The following is a 20838-nucleotide window of genomic DNA, read 5'->3' as shown; positions in this document are numbered from 1 at the left end:
CAGAAATTGACATTGCATTTATTCTAGAGCCCAGTAGGCAAATGTCCCTCTGGGCATCCCTCATATATAGGACAGCGTCTTTTATATGCCCCAGGGTCAGTAAAATGGTATCCTTGTCTAAGGTATCCATTTCCTCAGACAGATTATCTGTCCATGCTGCTACAGCACTACACATCCAGGCCGACGCAATTGCCGGCCTCAGTAGAGTACCTGAATGTGTATAAACAGACTTCAGGATACTTTCCTGCTTCCTATCTGCAGGATCCTTTAGGGCGGCCGTATCCTGTGACGGCAGGGCCACCTTCTTAGATAAGCGTGTCAGAACTTTATCTACCCTAGGGGAGGATTCCCAGCGCATCCTGTCCGTTGGCGGGAAAGGGTACGCCATAAGTAACCTTTTGGAAATCAGCACTTTCTTATCGGGGGAATCCCACGCTTTCTCACATAATTCATTTAACTCATGTGAAGGGGGAAAAAAGTCACCTCTTGCTTTTTCTCCCCATACATATAAACCCTCTTGTCAGGGACAGGGTTTACCTCTGATATGTGCAAAACATTCTTCATTGCTATAATCATGTAGCGGATGGCTTAAGCCATTTTAGGCTGCAATTTTGCATCATCGTCATCGACACTGGAGTCAGAATCCGTGTCGATATCTGTGTCAACAATTTTGGATAGTGGGCGCTTCTGAGACCCTGACGGCCTCTGCACTATAGGATCAGGCATGGGCTGAGACCCCGACTGTCCCAAGGCATCAGCTTTATCCAACCTTTTGTGTAAGGAGTTTACATTATCATTTAACACCTTCCACATATCCATCCAATCAGGTGTCGGCGCCGTCGGCGGAGACACGTCATTCATCTGCACTTGCTCTGCCTCCACATAGCCCTCTTCGTCAAACATGTCGACACACGCGTACCGACACACCACACACACAAGGGATTCTCTATATGAGGACAGGACCCCCACAAGGCCTTTTGGAGAGAGAGTATGCCAGCACACACCCCAGCGCTATATGACCCAGGAATCACACAGTAACTTAGTGTTCACCCAGTAGCTGCTGTATATATAATTAATGCGCTAAATTTATGTGCCCCCCCCCTCTCTTTTTACCCTCTCTACCGTGAGTCTGCAGGGGAGAGCCTGTGGAGCTTCCTCTCAGCGGAGCTGTGGAGAGAAAATGGTGCTGGTGAGTGCTGAGGAAGAAGGCCCCGCCCCCTCAGCGGCGGGCTTCTGTCCCGCGATTTTGTGTAAAATTAATGGCGGGGGCTCATGCATATAACAGTATCCAACTGTATATATGCTGCTTTTGCCAGGAGGTACTTAATTGCTGCCCAGGGCGCCCTCCCCCTGCGCCCTGCACCCTACAGTGACCGGAGTGTGTGGGTTAGTGTGGGCGCAATGGCGCACAGCTGCAGTGCTGTGCGCTACCTCATATGAAGACAGGAGTCTTCTGCCGCCGATTTTGACGTCTTCTTGCTTCAACCCGCCGGCTTCTGTCTTCTGGCTCTGCGAGGGGGACGGCGGCGCGGCTCCGGGAACGGACGACAAGGTCAGGTTCCTGTGTTCGGTCCCTCTGGAGCTAATGGTGTCCAGTAGCCTAAGAAGCGCAACCTAGCCGCAGTTAGTAGGTTTGCTTCTCTCCCCTCAGTCCCACGTAGCAGAGAGTCTGTTGCCAGCAGAAGCTCTCTGAAAATAAAAAACCTAACTAAAATACTTTCTTATTAGCAAGCTCAGGAGAGCTCACTAAAATGCACCCAGCTCTGTCCGGGCACAGATTCTAACTGAGGTCTGGAGGAGGGGCATAGAGGGAGGAGCCAGTGCACACCAGTAGTACTAAATCTTTCTTAGAGTGCCCAGTCTCCTGCGGAGCCCGTCTATTCCCCATGGTCCTTACGGAGTCCCCAGCATCCACTAGGACGTTAGAGAAATATATATATAGTCGTACCTAGTTAATATATACACTGTCACTAGTCATGACTTTGATGTAACAAAATTCACCTGAATCCATAGTTGTGCAGCATTTTTACAAACACATTCACTTACAACAAGCTACTAATATGTATTTGTAGCCCTAGAACAAAGCTATACGTAAAGCAGGTACATACCTTTCCTTGCAGATGCGCTCCTGGGTCTTTCTCCACTGCATGGCCTGTAGGCATCGTATGACCGGGCACAGTACCTAAACATCAAGGGTAATCTTTTTTTATTGTAATTGTGCCATGATACACGGGTGACAAAACAAAAGAAAAGACATAATGGAGTCATGTACAAATTAGACAGAATAGAATTAGGACAGTGTGGATCCTCACCAAATGATATTCTGCTGTGATGGTCACCATATCCAACATGTAGATTCTATAACAAGATAACCAAAATGTCCAATCAAATTGAGGTTTACATGCTCAACCCCCCAAACTACCTGCCCCCTATTGAAATAAAAAGCTAAAAGAAAACAACAGAAGACAAAAGGAAAGTTAGGTTAATATGTGCAGCTACCTGAGCATTCTCTATGAGCACAGCAGAACTAAAACCATTCCCCTCGTAGCTCTGGCCACTTCCAGCACTGCGCACACTGCCTAGACTCCCCTCGCTGCCCACACTGTGACGGTCACCAGCTGGGGTTAGAGATAAAACAAAAATGATATTCAATCATCTCAGTAATTCTAGAGCACAAACTCATATTAATGATCCACCATTAGGATGACCAAAACATGCCAAGACTATCTAAGCCTGTTCATTTACCTCCAATGTACTCTGTGGTATTGCCCACACCGGGGACTGTGTTGTATTGGTGGGGTAGATGTAGTGGCGGCTTTACAGAACGCTGATGAGAAGGTATTGTGGTATTACGGGAGAGCGTGGAGCCTGGAAAGTGAAAAGTACTTGGTCAATCAGGTGATAATGAAATACTGTTTGTGGGACTTGGATTTACAGCCACTTGCACTATATTAATGTGGGTTGTGATACCCACGCTCACCTATTGCTTAAGTGGACTTATGTGTAAGTGCAAGAATGTTCACAAGTGTGTCTGTAGTGCCTATTAGAGATAGAGTGCTCGGGTAGGTATCAGGTCTCTAGGTCGACAGTAACTAGGCCGACACCATCTAGGTCGACCACTATTGGTCGACAGTAACTAGGTCGACCGGGTTTCTAGGTTGACAGGTCGACATGAGTTTTTCACGATTTTTTTTCTTATTTGGAACCTTTTCATACTTAACGATCCACGTGGACTATGATTGGAACGGTAATCTGTCACCTTGCCTGAAGCATGGCGATCGAAGCGAGCCATGCGAGGGGACACGGTGCATTAAATTTGGTTTTGCCGGTCACTCTACGAAGAAAACGACACCAAAAACACATGTCGACCCTTTGACCTGTCGACATAGACCATGTCGACCTAGTTACTGTCGACCAATAGTGGTCGACCTAGACACTGTCGACCTAGTTACTATCTACCTTCCATACCACACCCGCTCGGGTCACATACAGATATATATGAGGGTAAATACATTAACATGTTTTCTGTATAGCATGCAGATGACATGAGCCTGTGGTTCAGTCTCAGCAGGGTGCCTTCATTATTGTCCACAGACCGGGGTCTGTTCATGAAGCAGTGAAAAGGGTAAAGAAGTGAGTCAGTGGAGAAGTTGCCCATGGCAACCAATCAGCACTGAAGTAACATTTATATTTTGCATACTATACAATTGTACAGAGCCGCTGATTGGTTGCCATGGGCAACTTCTCCACAGGCTCACTTCTCCACTCTTTTCACTGCTTCATGAATAGACCCCTTAATGTTGGTCTCACAAATAAAGGCCCAAATGTATTAAGCCTTAACAATAGATAAGGTTTAGACGGATAAGGAGTGATATGCAGAAACAGAAACAACCAATCAAATTGGAAGGGGCGCTCAAGCTGTGGTTCCAATTAGTATATGTTAAAGCAGCTGTCTGAATAGGCTAGTCACACCTATAACATCATACACAACAAAAATAACCAAAATAAGACAGCGCTGACTGAGATGGATTGTCAAAATTACAGTATTATTTAATATTAAAATTACAATAAAATGCCTAGAATAATATAATAAAATGAGATAGGTCTCACTGCACTAATGAGCTCATAGTCACCATACATATGTTGTTAATCACTTGCTGCTTTATCCAATGTCCCTCATGGGGTCCGCACATTTGAATGTCCCTTATACTGGGGTTGTGGCACAATCCCCGGGCCGAAATACTTGAAATGACGACGCTGGAGGAATAACTGTCCCAGTAGTGTGGCAATACAACAGGAATGTCCTCACTAGTAGTGCGTAGTGATGTATTGTTCGGTCCTTGTAGATGGATATGGGTACAAATAGCGTTATTTGGCGGAATCCTCAGGGGTCCAAGCAGTGATAGATATTCAGTGAAGGTGACACAGGCTCACACCTGACGCGTTTCCCAGCTGACTGCGGCTTTATAATGTGGATAAGGAGTGATGGATGACCAGCTAACCAGTTCCTAACTGTCATTTTTTAAACACTCAGCCTGTGACATGGCAGTTAGGAGCTGGTTGGCAGGTAATTTATCTCTCTTTATTCGTCTCCACTTTATCTCTTGTTAAGGCTTACTACATTTGGGACAAAGTATCTAATTCTATTGTTGTCACAATGGTGTCTCCAGTGTACGGTACAACTAATATGCCACCCAGATGCAGAGTTCAGGTGAAGTTCCTTTTCCTAGGAGTTGCGTGTTGGGAAGCTGGCATCCCAGACCTCCAGTTGCAGCAACTTACCCAAGTGAGTGTTGTGATATGAACCCGCTGCTTGTTCTAGCCGTGTACCACTGATCCCGACAGGCGGCGATACTTGCAGGATGGTATGCAGCAAGTATCAGCGCGGTCAGGATCAGTGTCTCTAATAAAATGCACTACAAACACACTTGTGTACATTCTTGCACTTATACTTAAGTCCACATAAGCAATAGGTGAGCGCAGGTATCACAACCCACATTAATATAGTACGATTCACTTGAGCTGGGACAACTCGCCAGATACGAACTGCTCCCGAACCAGGGGACAAAACATAGTGCTGCGCTGATCACCCACTCTCCTCTCCAATACTAGCCACATGCACTCACCAAGTCTTTTACTGATGACCTCTACAATTGCTGGAGGAAAGAAGCCCACTCTGTCAGTGCCTTTCTGTGCATCGTGGATATGACCTTTCCAACGGCCATCTGGATGTTGTTCCAACACCTGCAGTGAGAGAATAGAGAGATGCCATTGTAAGGCATAGCTGATCACAGAATCAAGGGAAATTAAAAACCACAGAAAGTTTGAACATTTTTTACTTACTGTTATCAGGTCCCCAGCTCGGACATTCAGAGCAGTCGGATCATGGGTGTTCCAGAAATCCTTTAAAGCTCGAACTTTAAGAATCCCAGAAGCCTCTACAAGGGTGAGAGCAACATTAGAGGACAGACCTAGATCTAGCTCTCCCATATAAGGAGCAAGGGCCAACCTGCCATGAAACCCTCGCACCATGCACACAATTACCTCTGAGAAGCTGTTTGATGTCTGTGCTGGCATGGGTGGTAGTGAACTGGTTGACAATATCCAGCGCAGTCTGATTGTATGTGTTCCGAATATTTACATCTACACCGTTCTAGAAGAGAATAGTAATGCTGGTTTACACCTAAAGAAAGTCATCTTCCTCCTTTCATTAAAGAAACAATCCCCTTCATTACTTAAAACTTCTTACCTCTATTAGCAGCTTCACAACCTCGGTCTTCCCACACAGAGATGCCTCGTGTAAGGCAGTACCCATCTTTGTCACTTTGTTAATCTCTATACCAGATTTCAGGAGTAGCCTGTTAATAAGATGTCATACAATGCAAAGTGAGTTTTCTAATACCAAACACCATGCTGTTTCCCCTTTTATATTAGTCACTACATAAGCCCATTTTTACTGTAGCTTAGAAAGGAGAGTCAAGCTAAAGGCAGTGTCTACACCACTCACCCCAGGACCTCTCGGTGACCATTTTTTGCAGCCAAGTGCAAAGGTGTGGTGAAATTGGGATCTGTGGGGTCTTTTGTAACCCCTTCCAAAAGAGAGACACACAGGTGGCTATTCAGCAGCAACTGCACCACCTTAGGAAGAAATAAAAGTAAACAATTTATGTTGGAAAGAGAAGTATGTAGGCCAGGGTCATGCACTAAAGGAAACAGAAAGAGGCAGCTAATAACAATTTGGGAAGGTTGAAAAGGAAGACAAACAATTAGAAGTCCTCTCAGAGAGAAGATAAAGCATTCCATACCCCTTCTTACCTTCACTCTCCCAAATTCACAGGCCAGATCCAGAGGAGTTTTCCTGGCTTTGTTGACATGGCATGGGTTTGACTGGTGCTGCAACAGGGTTTCTGACTGGTGGAGGAGAAGAGAGGCTCAGAAACATGTTGAAGGCAATGTATACATCATTTCATATTAAATACCACCAAAGATTAGTAGCCCAATGTTGAGACACTGCTCTTGTGCAATACAACACCACCCATTCTCTCCTGCAAAATTCTGAAGTTCAAGGTTTCTGATACACTCCACAACGGGATTTAGTATGATATACTGGTGGGCGGGATGACGGCTGCCCATATCCCAACAGCGGCATTCCGCCCACCAGAATGCCGGCACCTGTGCGAATGCAAAGTCCCACTGCGGGCTTGCTTAGGCTCGCCATGCTGCAGGCTCGCCACAGGATCTATTCCCACTCTATGGGTGTCGTGGACACCCATGAGTAGGAATTGTCCTGTTTTGCCGGGATTCTGGCTGGCGGCATTGTCGGCTGTCTGGATTCCGGAGTCGATATTCTGACCGCTGGGATCCAGACAACTGGCAAACTGAACGTATCCCCCACAAAGGATATGAATGTTGCAGCAGCCCACATCTTTTGGTCTTCAGATCTAATCCTACACTTTTAAGTTGACCAATTTTGCACCTTTAGGAGGCAGTTTGGTGGGCAAACACCGAGCAGAAAAAAATGCCAAATTTAATAAAAACAGTCCTGATGTCACTTCGCTCTCATGGTCATCAATGTAAGTGAGGCTCAACATCAGAATTTCAGGAGTAACATGAAAACTTTTTTTTATATCGTTTGGGTGTAACATAAGTGGGAACTCTGGAGAGGTTTATGCCTCTCCCCAAACCAAGAACCAAGTGGTTCTATGTTTTGTGGGAGTATCCAGAGATTAGCAGCTCACCTTGTTGTATGTTGAGCAGACAATACAGACACTGAATGTACATGAGTGCTCTGTAAATTCTCCTGTCCTTAACAGCAGGAGACTCAGCCATTAGAGTGAGGCCAGGGTAATGATACATGAGGGGAGAAGATTTATTAATGAATAGTGTGTTTGGGAGAGATACTTCTTTTACTCTTTAATGTCTGGGCACTTTGCAGCTTTGTGACCAGACACCTTTTTATTTGTTAGAGCAGGGTTTCCCACCTCCAATCCTCAGGTAACCCTAACAGTGCATGTTTTCCATATATTGTTGATGGAGCACAGGTGTATCCATTACCGACTGATACATTTTAAAAGATCCAAAGGTTGTCCTTATTTAACTTGTGATTTTGCAAGATAAATCAGTTCAAAACAACATTTTGGGGCAGATGTATTAAGCCTGGTGAAGTGATAAAGTGGAAGGTGATAACGCACCAACCAATCAGCTCCAGTCCTGCCATTTTTAAAACCCAGCCTGTAACATAGCAGTTGGGAGCTGACTGGCTGGTGCTTTATCACCTTCCACTTTATCATTTCACCATGCTTAATACATCTGCCCCTTTATTCCCTAAAATTGCATGAATATTTAAAAACAAATAGTGCAATCCTAGAAATGTGTACTTAAAACATATTACTCTTATTTGTAAACATCATCCATTTATTTGATAACTAATATGTATAATTTCCTCCATTCAGGGTAAGTTATAAGGCTATAATTGAATTGGACTGTAAAGTGAATAGGAGTTGGCACCTAGGCAGATGAACACGAGGTACGTTAATGACGTGTGCTTTAAGCTGCTCACATATACAGAGCCATCTTAACGTACAGGCACACTGGGCAGCTGCCCAGGGCCCCACTATTCCTTGAGCTGGGCCAGGGGGCATCTAAACCCACATGGAACACACATTCAGTGCGGCCAGACAGTGAATGCCTGGAGCTATCCAATAATCAGAATGCTGAAAGCTATTCACTGCATGGAAGCAGGGGGAGAGACGGCACGGGACAGCAGGTTTGGTCATTTATTCCTGTGAATGGGTGGGTAGGGGCCTCAATGCATTGCTTTGCCTGGGGCTTACAATGCTGTTAAGACAGCCCTGCATAAATCCAGTCACTTACCACCTCATAGTGCCCGTACTGTGCAGCCAAGTGCAGGGGGATCTGGCCATCATTGGACGCAGCATTGACACTTGCAGCAGCTCGGAGCAGGAGTCGCACAGGCTCTGGCTGACCTTGCCATGCAGCATAGTGTAAGGGGCGCATTCCTGCACAGATGAAGACAAACTGTTACTGACTTTTATGACAAAATAACTGTAACACGCATTTGTTTACATTGCCCTCTTACTGTTAAAGCACTTTAATTACACACTCACCATTGCCGTCCTTGATATCCACAGCTGCCTGTGTTTCCAGCAGCAGCAGCAGAAGCTCACAGTTCCCGCTGAGGGCAGCATGGTGCAGAGCGGAAAATCTGTGAAGAGAACACTGTTCAGAGAGTCTGCAATATGAAAAAAGACTTTTAAAGCTCACAACAGCCAGAAGTTGCTCAGTATATGGAACGATAACGAAATTGCTCTCTTTGAGACACATGGAAAGCTATAGCATTAGCCCCTTCACATCAGCCTTCAGCACATATAAACAGAAATACAATCAGAATCATCTTACATAGTTGGGGAAATAGATAGAAGATAGTGATTTAAACTGGACTTGCTGTATAAAGTAGTTATATATGGCAAAATCAGGGTTGGGTGCGTTGAGTAGTGTAACGCTATTAATTAATATTTAAAATGTTGTAAATATCAGAATCAGATGCAATGTACAACTATGAACAACTGACACATAGACCTTATATAGAGTACTTAGGGCCTTTTTCAAAGTTGATTGCAAAACAACATTTTGCTCTAATGGGCAAAACCATGTGCACTGCAGGGGGGGCAGATATAACATGTGCAGAGAGAGTTAGATTTGGGTGTGGTGTGTTCAAACTGAAATCTAAATTGCAGTGTAAAAATAAAGCAGCCAGTATTTACCCTGCACAGAAGCAATATAACCCACCCAAATCTACATCTGCCTCCCCTGCGGAGCACATGGTTTTGCCCATTAGAGGAAAATGTTGTTTTGCAATCACTCTTAAATTAGGCCCTTAGACAACTTCATATATAATTTAACAATTATAAATTAGGTTTTTAATAATTAGCTGTAATAATTCAGACACAATAACTGATTGTTCTGTGTAGTTTGCAAGCACGTGTACTAAAATAAAAGGTTCAGTGTGTGTGTTAAGGCAATTTGGAAGAAAGTATCCAGAAATCAGCCCAGCAGAGATACAAAGACGTTTCACCTACTTCCCACAATTTGACAATACAGTATACTCCACTTAGGCGCTTTCCAAATTTAACATGTCATATTGCAGATGTTTTTCTTCAATCATTTACTTTGTTTTCATAACCTATACAAATGTGGATTTGTGTTCACCCTTTGGTAAAAAACATCAAATACCAAAAAGGTTATATCCGAAACGCGTTAAGCGGTACCGTGTCCATTGTATCCGGACGGATTCCTGCCTACCATCTGCACAGTGCTTGGAAGGGTGAGCTGTGGGTAAACCGGGACTCATACTCACCTGGCTGTAAAGTGACCATCTCAGCAATACAGTGTGGTGTTCTCTTGGGGGATTACAGGAAAAAGCCATGTGATACGCTTTTTATTCTTTTTTATCATGTGAGTGCATCCATGTAAAAAATTAAAAATCTTTTTTTAAGGCAATATTGCACTATTGGTCTGTCTTTCTGCCATATGTGTGTCGGAGGCGACTCTGACACATATTCTACAGGTTGGAAGCACTAAGAAAGTCTGGTCCACTTCGATTTCTTGTGGAGTCTGTTTAATGAGATCTTGAACATAAAGATACCATGACATGCCTGAAATCTCTGAGAAATTTGTGAGTGAGATGCGATAAATATATATATATATATATATATATATATATATATATATATATATATATATATATATATATATATATATATCACAAAAATGCCCGGCACTCCCACCAAAACAGCATAAATCCGGGTGCCCTCCGCAGCAAATGGTACAGTGAAAAGCAAAAAGAAGGCAGCGGCACTCCGTCAAAATCAAAACCGTGTATTAAATCGGAAAAAACAGTGGTCACATATCAACCCAACTCGGTTGATATGTGACCACTGTTTTTTACGATTTAATACACGGTTTTGATTTTGACGGAGTGCCGCTGCCTTCTTTTTGCTTTTCACTATATATATATATATATATATATATATATATATATATATATATATATAAATAAATAAAAAGGACTTCTACACTATTGTGTTTTCTTCTTTCTTCATTTGGTATTTGATGTTTTTTTACGTAAGGGTGAACACAAATCCACATTTGTATAGGTTATAAAAACAAAGTAAATGATTGAAGAAAAACATCTGCTCCAGTGCGCCGCGTCATTTCCTGTGGGCGGAGTGACGTCAGGACCGGGACCCGGGCAGCGTGGCTGGAGGCGGCGGTGAGGACCTCCTCTCCTCTTTAAGGTATTTAAACACTTTATTGTACACATTGGGGTTATCCTGACGAAGGGGCTGCGTCCCCGAAACGTTGATGAAATAAAGACACGGCTTATTCACCATTACTGCAAAGACTCCCAGTGCCGCACTTATTTTCCATTGCTGTTTATTGGATCCAGGTCCTAGGAGGTGAGGGCACGGGAGCAGATCGCTGTTACGCTGGGGAGCGTGAGGAGTGCCGGGTCATCCAGCATCATATATATATATATATATATATATATATATAAAACACAACAGGGTCCCCTGGGTGAGAACGTGGCAGTCCCCGAAACAACACAGGAACCAGATGGCACTCATTGAATATGCCTCACTCTATTTGAATATACTAGTACATGGAGTGCCTATCGTGTCTCTCTCTCTCTATATATATATATATATATATATATATATATATATATATTTATTAGGTGATTCAGCGCGCCCTACAGGAGCTCTTCACACTGTCGCAAGGGGCTACGCCCCTTTGACCCTTGCACGCCCTTGGGGCGTGCAATATTTTTATTATATAGAGTATTACCTCCAGTTATAATTTTGTGAGTGGTTAAATATTGCACAGACAAAAGGCGTGCAATGGTTAAGGGGCCGTAGCCTAGTAGGTGCTGTGGTTGGGGGAGTGGCGGGTGCATGGGAGACACGGATGGGGAGGGGGTCCGGGGGTGGGACGGTTGGGGGGTGCTGCGGGTACACTGTATATACATTTTAAGAGGATCACAAAAATGAAAAAACTTTAATTTAGGCTAGCTTAGTGATTATACCTATGATGTATTGTAAGTCCTAAGATAGGTTACAGTTTGTACAGCTTTGTAGGGCACTTTTTCAGCATTAGTTACGAAATGAATGTAATGCAGCACAGATTTTATTCTGTGGAGGAGGCGCACGCCCGCTGTGCTCAGGCAGTGAGCCAGGTTCACATTCTCATAATAAACACTTCCAAGAGTTTGTTGATAGGGATGTTAGCAGTGTCTAATGCACAAACTGGATCAACTGCTGACAGAATTACTGGCATGGAGGGACAGTGATTAAAAGGTAGATACTGTATGTGGGATCAGTAGCATAAACACAGATACTACCATGACAGCAAGAGAACATAGGTTAGCAGCAGCAAAACAAAACCTGCTAATATCATCACCTACAAGGGGTACATAGGGGGAGGGAGTGGATCTCTCTGACCATGTAGAAAAACTATAGAAGAACACCTTGTAGAAAGCACTTAGATGAGTCAGAGCAGTTTTGGAGGCACGATGCAGAACTACACGCTCAACGCTGACGCTCAATGCTGCCGGCATTGAAAAAACAAAGGGGGCCGGCTTATTCCGAAATCCCCAGGATTGGAAGCTCCAATCCTGGGATTGAATCTCGGCCAATTTTTGCCCACAATCCCGAGATCCCGCCAATCCCGTTCCCAGGATTGGCCACGATAGTCGAAATTAAGTCAGTGACTGGGTTGGCAGCGGGAGCCCACCGATCATGGCCCCCAGTGCTGGTCTTACTAGGCAGCAGCTGACTGTATAGGAGGACAACACAGGAATCAGTAAGTATACAGGCCAAGATTGATGTAAGCAGAAAGGTTTCAGAAACATAACGAGTCAGGCTCAAAAACCAACAAAAATGTTCAAGAACAAGGTGAGAAAACTTAAAAAATGTGAGACAGAAAAATGGCTAAGAACAAGAGAATAATTAGGGGGCATTTCAATTCTGCTCCAAGGTCGTGAGTTGCCGGCATTACAAACGTTCTTCCAGCACCTCACAACTGGCAACAATTAAAAAAAAATTCTCACACCCCATAGAGGTTTGCAGGAAAATATGTGATGCTCGGCTACTGTAATTCTGAGTGATGCACGGAACCACACCACTCAGAATTCAACTGACCCCCAAAGTCGATTAAAAAGATAGCACCAATTGTAACCAGCCATATACTGCCTTATCACACTGTCATATGGGGCAGACGTACTAAGCCTTGGAGAGATAAACTACCAACCAATCAGCTTCTGTCATTTTTCCAACACAGAGGCTAATTTATCAACGAGTGATAAAATAAGAATTTACTTACCGATAATTCTATTTCTCATAGTCCGTAGTGGATGCTGGGACTCCGTCAGGACCATGGGGAATAGCGGGCTCCGCAGGAGACAGGGCACATCTAAAAAAGCTTTTAGGTCACATGGTGCGCACTGGCTCCTCCCCCTATGACCCCCCTCCAAGCCTCAGCCAGGTACTGTGCCCGGACGAGCGTACACAATAAGGAAGGATCTTGAATCCCGGGTAAGACTCATACCAGCCACACCAATCACACCGTACAACTTGTGATCTGAACCCAGTTAACAGTATGATAACACAAACGAAGTAGCCTCTGAACAGATGGCTCACAACAACAGTAATAACCCGATTTTTGTAACAATAACTATGTACAAGCATTGCAGACAATCCGCACTTGGGATGGGCGCCCAGCATCCACTACGGACTATGAGAAATAGAATTATCGGTAAGTAAATTCTTATTTTCTCTAACGTCCTAGTGGATGCTGGGACTCCGTCAGGACCATGGGGATTATACCAAAGCTCCCAAACGGGCGGGAGAGTGCGGATGACTCTGCAGCACCGAATGAGAGAACTCCAGGTCCTCTTTAGCCAGAGTATCAAATTTGTAAAATTTTACAAACGTGTTCTCCCCTGACCACGTAGCTGCTCGGCAAAGTTGTAATGCCGAGACTCCTCGGGCAGCCGCCCAGGATGAGCCCACTTTCCTTGTGGAATGGGCCTTTACAGATTTAGGCTGTGGCAGGCCTGCCACAGAATGTGCAAGTTGGATTGTACTACATATCCAACGTGCAATCGTCTGTTTAGACGCAGGAGCACCCAACTTGTTGGGTGCATACAATGTAAACAACGAGTCAGATTTTCTGACTCCAGCTGTCCTTGAAATATATATTTTTAATGCTCTGACAACGTCCAGTAACTTGGAGTCCTCCAAGTCGCTAGTAGCCGCAGGCACCACAATAGGCTGGTTCAAGTGAAATGCCGAAACCACCTTAGGGAGAAATTGAGGACGTGTCCTCAATTCTGCCCTGTCCGAATGGAATATCAGATATGGGCTTTTGTATGACAAAGCTGCCAACTCCGAAACTCTCCTGGCTGAAGCCAGGGCCAACAGCATGGTTACCTTCCATGTAAGGTATTTTAAATCTACCGATTTTAAAGGCTCAAACCAATGAGATTTGAGAAAATTTAGAACCACGTTCAAATACCACGGTGCCACTGGAGGCACTATTGGGGGTTGTATATGTAGTACACCTTTGACAAAAGTTTGTACTTCAGGCACTGACGCCAATTCCTTCTGGAAGAAAATTGATAAGGCCGAAATTTGAACTTTAATGGACCCCAATTTGAGGCCCATAGACAATCCTGCTTGCAGGAAATGTAAGAATCGACCCAATTGAAATTCTTCCGTTGGAGCCTTCTTGGCCTCACACCACGCAACATATTTTCTCCAAATGCGGTGATAATGTTGTGCGGTCACTTCTTTCCTGGCTTTAATTAAAGTAGGAATAACTTCCTCAGGAATGCCCTTCTCTTTTAGAATCCGGCGTTCAACCGCCATGCCGTCAAACGCAGCCGCGGTAAGTCTTGGAACATACAAGGTCCCTGCTGAAGCAGATCCCTTCTTAGAGGTAGAGGCCACGGATCCTCCGTGAGCATCTCTTGAAGTTCCGGATACCAAGTTCTTCTTGGCCAGTCCGGAGCTACCAGTATTGTTCTTACTCCTCTTTTCCGTATAATTCTCAGTACCTTTGGTATGAGAGGCAGAGGAGGGAACACATACACTGACTGGTACACCCACGGTGTTACCAGAGCGTCCACAGCTATTGCCTGAGGGTCTCTTGACCTGGCGCAATACCTGTCCAATTTTTTGTTGAGGCGAGACGCCATCATGTCCACCTTTGGTTTTTCCCAACGGTTCACAATCATGTGGAAAACTTCTGGATGAAGTCCCCACTCTCCCGGGTGAAGGTCGTGTCTGCTGAGGAAATCTGCTTCCCAGTTGTCCACTCCCGGGATGAACACTGCTGACAGTGCTACGACATGATTCTCCGCCCAGCGCAGAATCCTTGCAGCTTCTGCCATTGCACTCCTGCTTCTCGTGCCGCCTTGTCGGTTTACGTGGGCGACTGCCGTGATGTTGTCGGACTGGATCAACACCGGCTGACCCTGAAGCAGCGATTTTGCCAGGCTTAGAGCATTGTAGATCGCTCTTAGCTCCAGTATATTTATGTGAAGAGACGTCTCCAGGTTTGACCACACGCCCTGGAAGTTTCTTCCCTTTGTGACTGCTCCCCAACCTCGTAGGCTGGCATCCGTAGTCACCAGGACCCAGTCCTGTATGCCGAATCTGCGGCCCACTAACAGATGGGCAGTCTGCAACCACCACAGGAGAGACAACCTTGTTCTCGGTGACAGTGTTATCCGCTGATGCATGTGCAGATGCGATCCGGACCATTTGTCCAGCAGATCCCACTGAAATGTTCGTGCATGGAATCTGCCGAATGGAATCGCTTCGTACGAAGCCACCATCTTTCCCAGGACTGTTGTGCATTGATGTACTGACACAGTTCCTGGTTTTAGGAGGTTCTTGACAAGTTCGGATAACTCCCTTGCTTTCTCTTCCGGGAGAAATACCTTTTTCTGAACCGTGTCCAGAATCATGCCCAGGAACAGCAGATGTGTTGTCGGGGTCAATTGAGATTTTGGAAGATTTAGAATCCACCCGTGTTGCTGAAGCACTACTTGTGTTAGCGCTACACCGACTTCCAGCTGTTCTCTGGACTTTGCCCTTATCAGGAGATCGTCCAAGTAAGGGATAATTAATACGCCTTTTCTTCGTAGAAGAACCATCATTTCGGTCATTACCTTGGTAAAGACCCGAGGGGCCGTGGACAACCCAAACGGCAGCGTTTGAAACTGATAATGACAGTCTTGTATCACGAACCTGAGATACCCTTGGTGTGAGGGGTAAATCGGGACATGTAGATAAGCATCTTTTATGTCCAAGGACACCATGAAGTCTCCTTCTTCCAGATTCGCTATCACTGCTCTGAGTGACTCCATCTTGAACTTGAATTTCTTTATGTACAGGTTCAAGGATTTCAGATTTAGAATAGGCCTTACCGAACCGTCCGGTGTCGGTACCACAAATAGTGTGGAATAATACCCCTTTCCCTGTTGTAGGAGGGGTACCTTGACTATCACCTGCTGAGAATACAGCTTGTGAATGGCTTCCAAAACCGACGTCCTTTCTGAGGGAGACGTTGGTAAAGCAGACTTTAGGAACCGGCGAGGGGGAGACCTTTCGAACTCCAGCATGTAACCCTGAGATACTATCTGCAGGACCCACGGGTCCACTTGTGAGTGAACCCATTGATTGCTGAAAATCTTGAGTCGACCCCCCACCATTCCTGAGTCCGCTTGTAAAGCCCCAGCGTCATGCTGATGGCTTTGTAGAAGCCGGGGCGGGCTTCTGTTCCTGGGCAGGGGCTGCTTGCTGCCCTTTCTTACCCTTTCCTCTGCCTCGCGGCAGATAAGACTGTCCTTTTGGTCGCTTTTTATAGGAGCGAAAGGACTGCGGCTGAAAAGACGGTGTCTTTTTCTGTTGGGAGGGGGTCTGAGGTAAAAAAGTGGATTTGCCGGCAGTTGCCGTGGCCACCAGGTCCGAAAGACCGACCCCAAACAATTCCTCTCCTTTATATGGCAATACTTCCATATGCCTCTTGGAATCCGCATCACCTGACCACTGTCGCGTCCATAAACTTCTTCTGGCAGATATGGACATCGCGCTTACTCTTGATGCTAGAGTACAAACATCCCTCTGAGCATCTCGCATATAAAGGAAAGCATCCTTTAATTGCTCTAGAGTCAATAAAATACTGTCCCTATCCAGGGTATCAATATTTTCAGTCAGAGAATCCAACCACACTACCCCAGCACTGCACATCCAGGCTGAGGCTATTGCCGGTCGCAGTATAACACCAGTATGTGTGTATATACTCTTCAGTGTAGTTTCCAGCCTCCTATCTGCTGGATCCTTGAGGGCGGCCGTATCAGGAGACGGCAACGCCACTTGCTTTGATAAACGTGTGAGCGCCTTATCCACCCTAGGGGGTGTTTCCCAGCGCGCCCTAACCTCTGGTGGGAAAGGGTATAATGCCAATAACTTCTTGGAAATTAGCAGTTTTCTATCGGGGTTAACCCACGCTTCATCACACACGTCATTCAATTCCTCTGATTCTGGAAAAAATACAGGTAGTTTTTTCACCCCCCACATAATACCCCTTTTTGAGGTACCAGCAGTATCAGAGATCTGCAAAGCCTCCTTCATTGCCGTGATCATATAACGTGTGGCCCTATTGGAAAATACGTTTGTTTCTTCACCGTCGACACTAGATTCATCTGTGTCGGTACCCGTGTCGACTGACTGAGGTAAAGGACGTTTTACAGCCCCTGACGGTGTCTGAGACGCCTGAACCGGTACTAACTGGTTTGCCGGGCGTCTTATTTCGTCAACTGACTTTTGTAATGTGCTGACATTATCACGTAATTCCATAACTAAAGCCATCCATTCCGGTGTCGACTCCCTAGGGGGTGACATTACCATCATCGGCAATTGCTCTGCCTCCACACCAACATCGTCCTCATACATGTCGACACACACGTACCGACACACAGCAGCCACACAGGGAATGCTCTAATCGAAGACAGGACCCCCTAGCCCTTTGGGGAGACAGAGGGAGAGTTTGCCAGCACACACCAAAAGCGCTATAAATGTATATAAACAACCCTAGAAGGTGTTGTTTACTATATATGCGCTCTTAATATATAAATATCGCCAATTTATGCCCCCCTTCTCTTTGTTACCCTGTTTCTGTAGTGCAGTGCAGGGGAGAGACCTGGGAGCCTTCCTCACCAGCGGAGCTGAGCAGGAAAATGGCGCTGAGTGCTGAGGAGAATAAGCTCCGCCCCTTTTTCGGCGGGCTTTTCCCCGGTTTTTAAGAAACTGGCCTGGGTTAAAATACATACATATAGCCTTAATGGCTATATGTGATGTATTTATTTTGCCACTAAAGGTAATTATATTGCTGCCCAGGGCGCCCCCAGCAGCGCCCTGCACCCTCCGTGACTGAGTCAGTGAGCCGTGTGACAACAATGGCGCACAGCTGCCGTGCTGTGCGCTACCTTCAAGAAGACTGAGGAGTCTTCTGCCGCCTGCTTTCCGGACCTCCGTTCTGCCGTCTCTTCAGCGTCTGTAAGGGGGATCGGCGGCGCGGCTCCGGGACGAACCCCAGGCTGACCTGTGTTCCGACTCCCTCTGGAGCTAAGTGTCCAGTAGCCTAAGACTCCAATCCATCCTGCACGCAGGTGAGTTGGAAATCTCTCCCCTAAGTCCCTCGATGCAGTGATCCTGTTGCCAGCAGGAATCACTGAGATTGAAACCTAAAAAAACTTTTCTAAACAGCTCTTTAGGAGAGCCACCTAGATTGCACCCTCTCGGACGGGCACAAAAACCTAACTGAGGCTTGGAGGGGGGTCATAGGGGGAGGAGCCAGTGCGCACCATGTGACCTAAAAGCTTTTTTAGATGTGCCCTGTCTCCTGCGGAGCCCGCTATTCCCCATGGTCCTGACGGAGTCCCAGCATCCACTAGGACGTTAGAGAAAACTAGTTGTGAATGATAAATGGCGCTCCAGTCAATCAGCTCCTAACAGTCATGTGTTTGAAAAAATGACAGTTGGGAGCGGAATGGCTAGAGCACCATTTATCATATGCAAGACATTTTATCATTCACAACAAGTTTTATCACTCGTTCATAAATGGGTCCCACAGCCTGTAGCATGGAAGTTAGGAGCTGATTGGCCGGTACCTATCTTTATCTACTTTATCACTCTCCAAAGCTTAGCACATCTTCCCCTGTACTACCTGAGTGGGAGCCTCTACACCAGTGATTCACAACCTTGGTCCTCAAGGCACACTTATACCCCTTTCACATCGCACAAATAACCCGGTATCGACACGGGTCAGTGTGCTATGTGAAAGCACTTTGGCCGAATTAGCGGGTCGCCTGACCCGGTAATTCAACCCGGTAAAAAGAAGGGTTATTACCGGGTTGAATACCGGGTCAGGCGCAGTGGGAATGGGAGCCGTTTCGATGCGACACGGCTCCCATTCACAGCATAGGGAGAGGCGGCGCAGGAGATGAGCTTCTCTCCCAGCGCCGCCTCCACCCCTGCCCCTGCTGCTGCGCCCCCCTGCTGCTATGGCAACCGACCCAGTATATTGCCGAGTCGGAAAGCCACCAAAGCAGAGCAAATGGCGGATCCCACCCGGTAAGGACACGTTTCTCTTACCGGATGGGATCCGGCATTTGCGATCTGAAAGCGGCATAATAGTCCAGGTTTAAGTGCTTGATCACAGATGGTAAAATCAAAATAATCAAGGCACTAATAAATCACTTGTGCTCAAATCTGGCTATCCTTAAAACCTGGACTGGTAGTGTGCCTTGAGGACTGTGGTTGGGAACCTCTGATCTAAACAATAAGAGCCTATCCCAGCATGTGCGCTGAAATTATGTTCCATCCGCAGGGAACTACCAAAAGGGTACACACATTGAAGCAGTGTCTGAAGTTGCCAGGACACACCCCAATCCACATTCCCCTTGAAATGCCACACAAGCCAGAGGCATATTTATAAGAAAAAAAAAGACTTCAAATATATTCTAACTATGCTTTTCTATGTCTCTTGTGCGGTTTCTATCATCCACCAGGAGTCACACAACTAGGGTGACCATATTATCCCTTCAATCTTGACGCCTATGATTTACATAGCTTCTGTGGCTGGCTAAACTCTAGCCTGAATTTCACCTGCTTTTAGCCAGCCACAGAACCTGTGTAAATCATAGGTGTCCCAGATTAAAGGGATATTATGGTCACCCTAACACAACCCTCCAAATATTATTTCCTATAATAGGAGAATTGGCTATATACATTTTGCCATGGCTGAATATATAATAAAATCACACTATAATTGTCCTTTGTGTGGAAAATGAAAATAAACCTCCTTACCTAAATTTAATACAAGTTGTGTCAAAGACTGTTTAAAGTGTTTTAATTAAAATTCTAAAATGTACTGAGATGTAAACTGCTTTGTCATTTGCTAGATAACATACTAATTTTGTCCTGTTATGGCACAGTAGCCCAACACCAGCAGCCTGACTTTATACCTAGAAATTGTTATACCAAGGTATACTTGGGTGCTAAATGACATGAGATTCCTTACTTAGCAGCTGCCTCTAAAATGGAGGAAGTCACTCCCACAATAAACAATAAAAACAACAGAAGGGAAGGCTGCGCTCTAATAAAACAATATAATGAACAATGTCCAGGAGCGAATAAACTTCTCTGAATTTGTAATTTAATGAAATAAACATATATAATAAAGCAGAAAATGCATGCATATAATATATATATATATATATATATATAGTTAAAAAGTATGAATTCATACACATGTAATTTTAATATTGTTACCCAATGTGTAGGTCAGGAACTATATGGTTTTTTGCTATAGTTACCCCTGTATTGAAAATGCTTGGCCGGACAAGCACTGGACTCATCTTTACGTAGGAACATTGCTGTCCGGACAAGCATTTTCAATACAGGGGTAACTATAGGAACGGACTCCTCCAACAAAAAAACATATAATTCCTGACCTACACATTAACAATATTCATATTACATGTGTATGAATTCATACTTCTTAACTATATATATTATATGCATGAATTTTCTGCTTTATTATATATTGTTATTTAATTAAATTACAAATTCAGAGAAGTTTATTTGCTCCTGGACAGTGTTCATTATATTGTTGTATTACAGCGCAGCCTTCCCTTCTGCTATTTTTATTACTTTATACCTAGTTCACGTACAATTCTGCTGCAGCTTT

The 20838-nt window shown here is 45.1% G+C and overlaps 1 protein-coding gene across 5 annotated transcripts in view; it reads right to left on the bottom strand.

Moving 5' to 3' along the window:
- The window catches only part of CASKIN2 (CASK interacting protein 2), a 69296-nt gene that overhangs the window by 27565 nt on the left and 20893 nt on the right, over positions 1 to 20838 (bottom strand). For all 5 annotated transcript variants that reach the window (XM_063960624.1, XM_063960622.1, XM_063960625.1 and 2 more), the window contains 12 exons: positions 8628 to 8725; positions 8374 to 8519; positions 6316 to 6411; positions 6008 to 6138; positions 5750 to 5858; positions 5545 to 5653; positions 5344 to 5438; positions 5127 to 5244; positions 2746 to 2868; positions 2500 to 2618; positions 2313 to 2358; positions 2109 to 2182 (listed from right to left, as the gene is read on the bottom strand). In XM_063960624.1, coding sequence (XP_063816694.1) covers positions 2109 to 2182; positions 2313 to 2358; positions 2500 to 2618; positions 2746 to 2868; positions 5127 to 5244; positions 5344 to 5438; positions 5545 to 5653; positions 5750 to 5858; positions 6008 to 6138; positions 6316 to 6411; positions 8374 to 8519; positions 8628 to 8725 — 1264 coding nt within the window. The remainder of the gene's footprint in view (positions 1 to 2108; positions 2183 to 2312; positions 2359 to 2499; positions 2619 to 2745; positions 2869 to 5126; positions 5245 to 5343; positions 5439 to 5544; positions 5654 to 5749; positions 5859 to 6007; positions 6139 to 6315; positions 6412 to 8373; positions 8520 to 8627; positions 8726 to 20838) is intronic.

The sequence above is a fragment of the Pseudophryne corroboree genome, chromosome 3, assembly GCF_028390025.1.
Source record: "Pseudophryne corroboree isolate aPseCor3 chromosome 3, aPseCor3.hap2, whole genome shotgun sequence".
Lineage (NCBI taxonomy): Eukaryota > Metazoa > Chordata > Amphibia > Anura > Myobatrachidae > Pseudophryne > Pseudophryne corroboree.
This window is presented reverse-complemented; position numbering and strand designations above follow the sequence as displayed.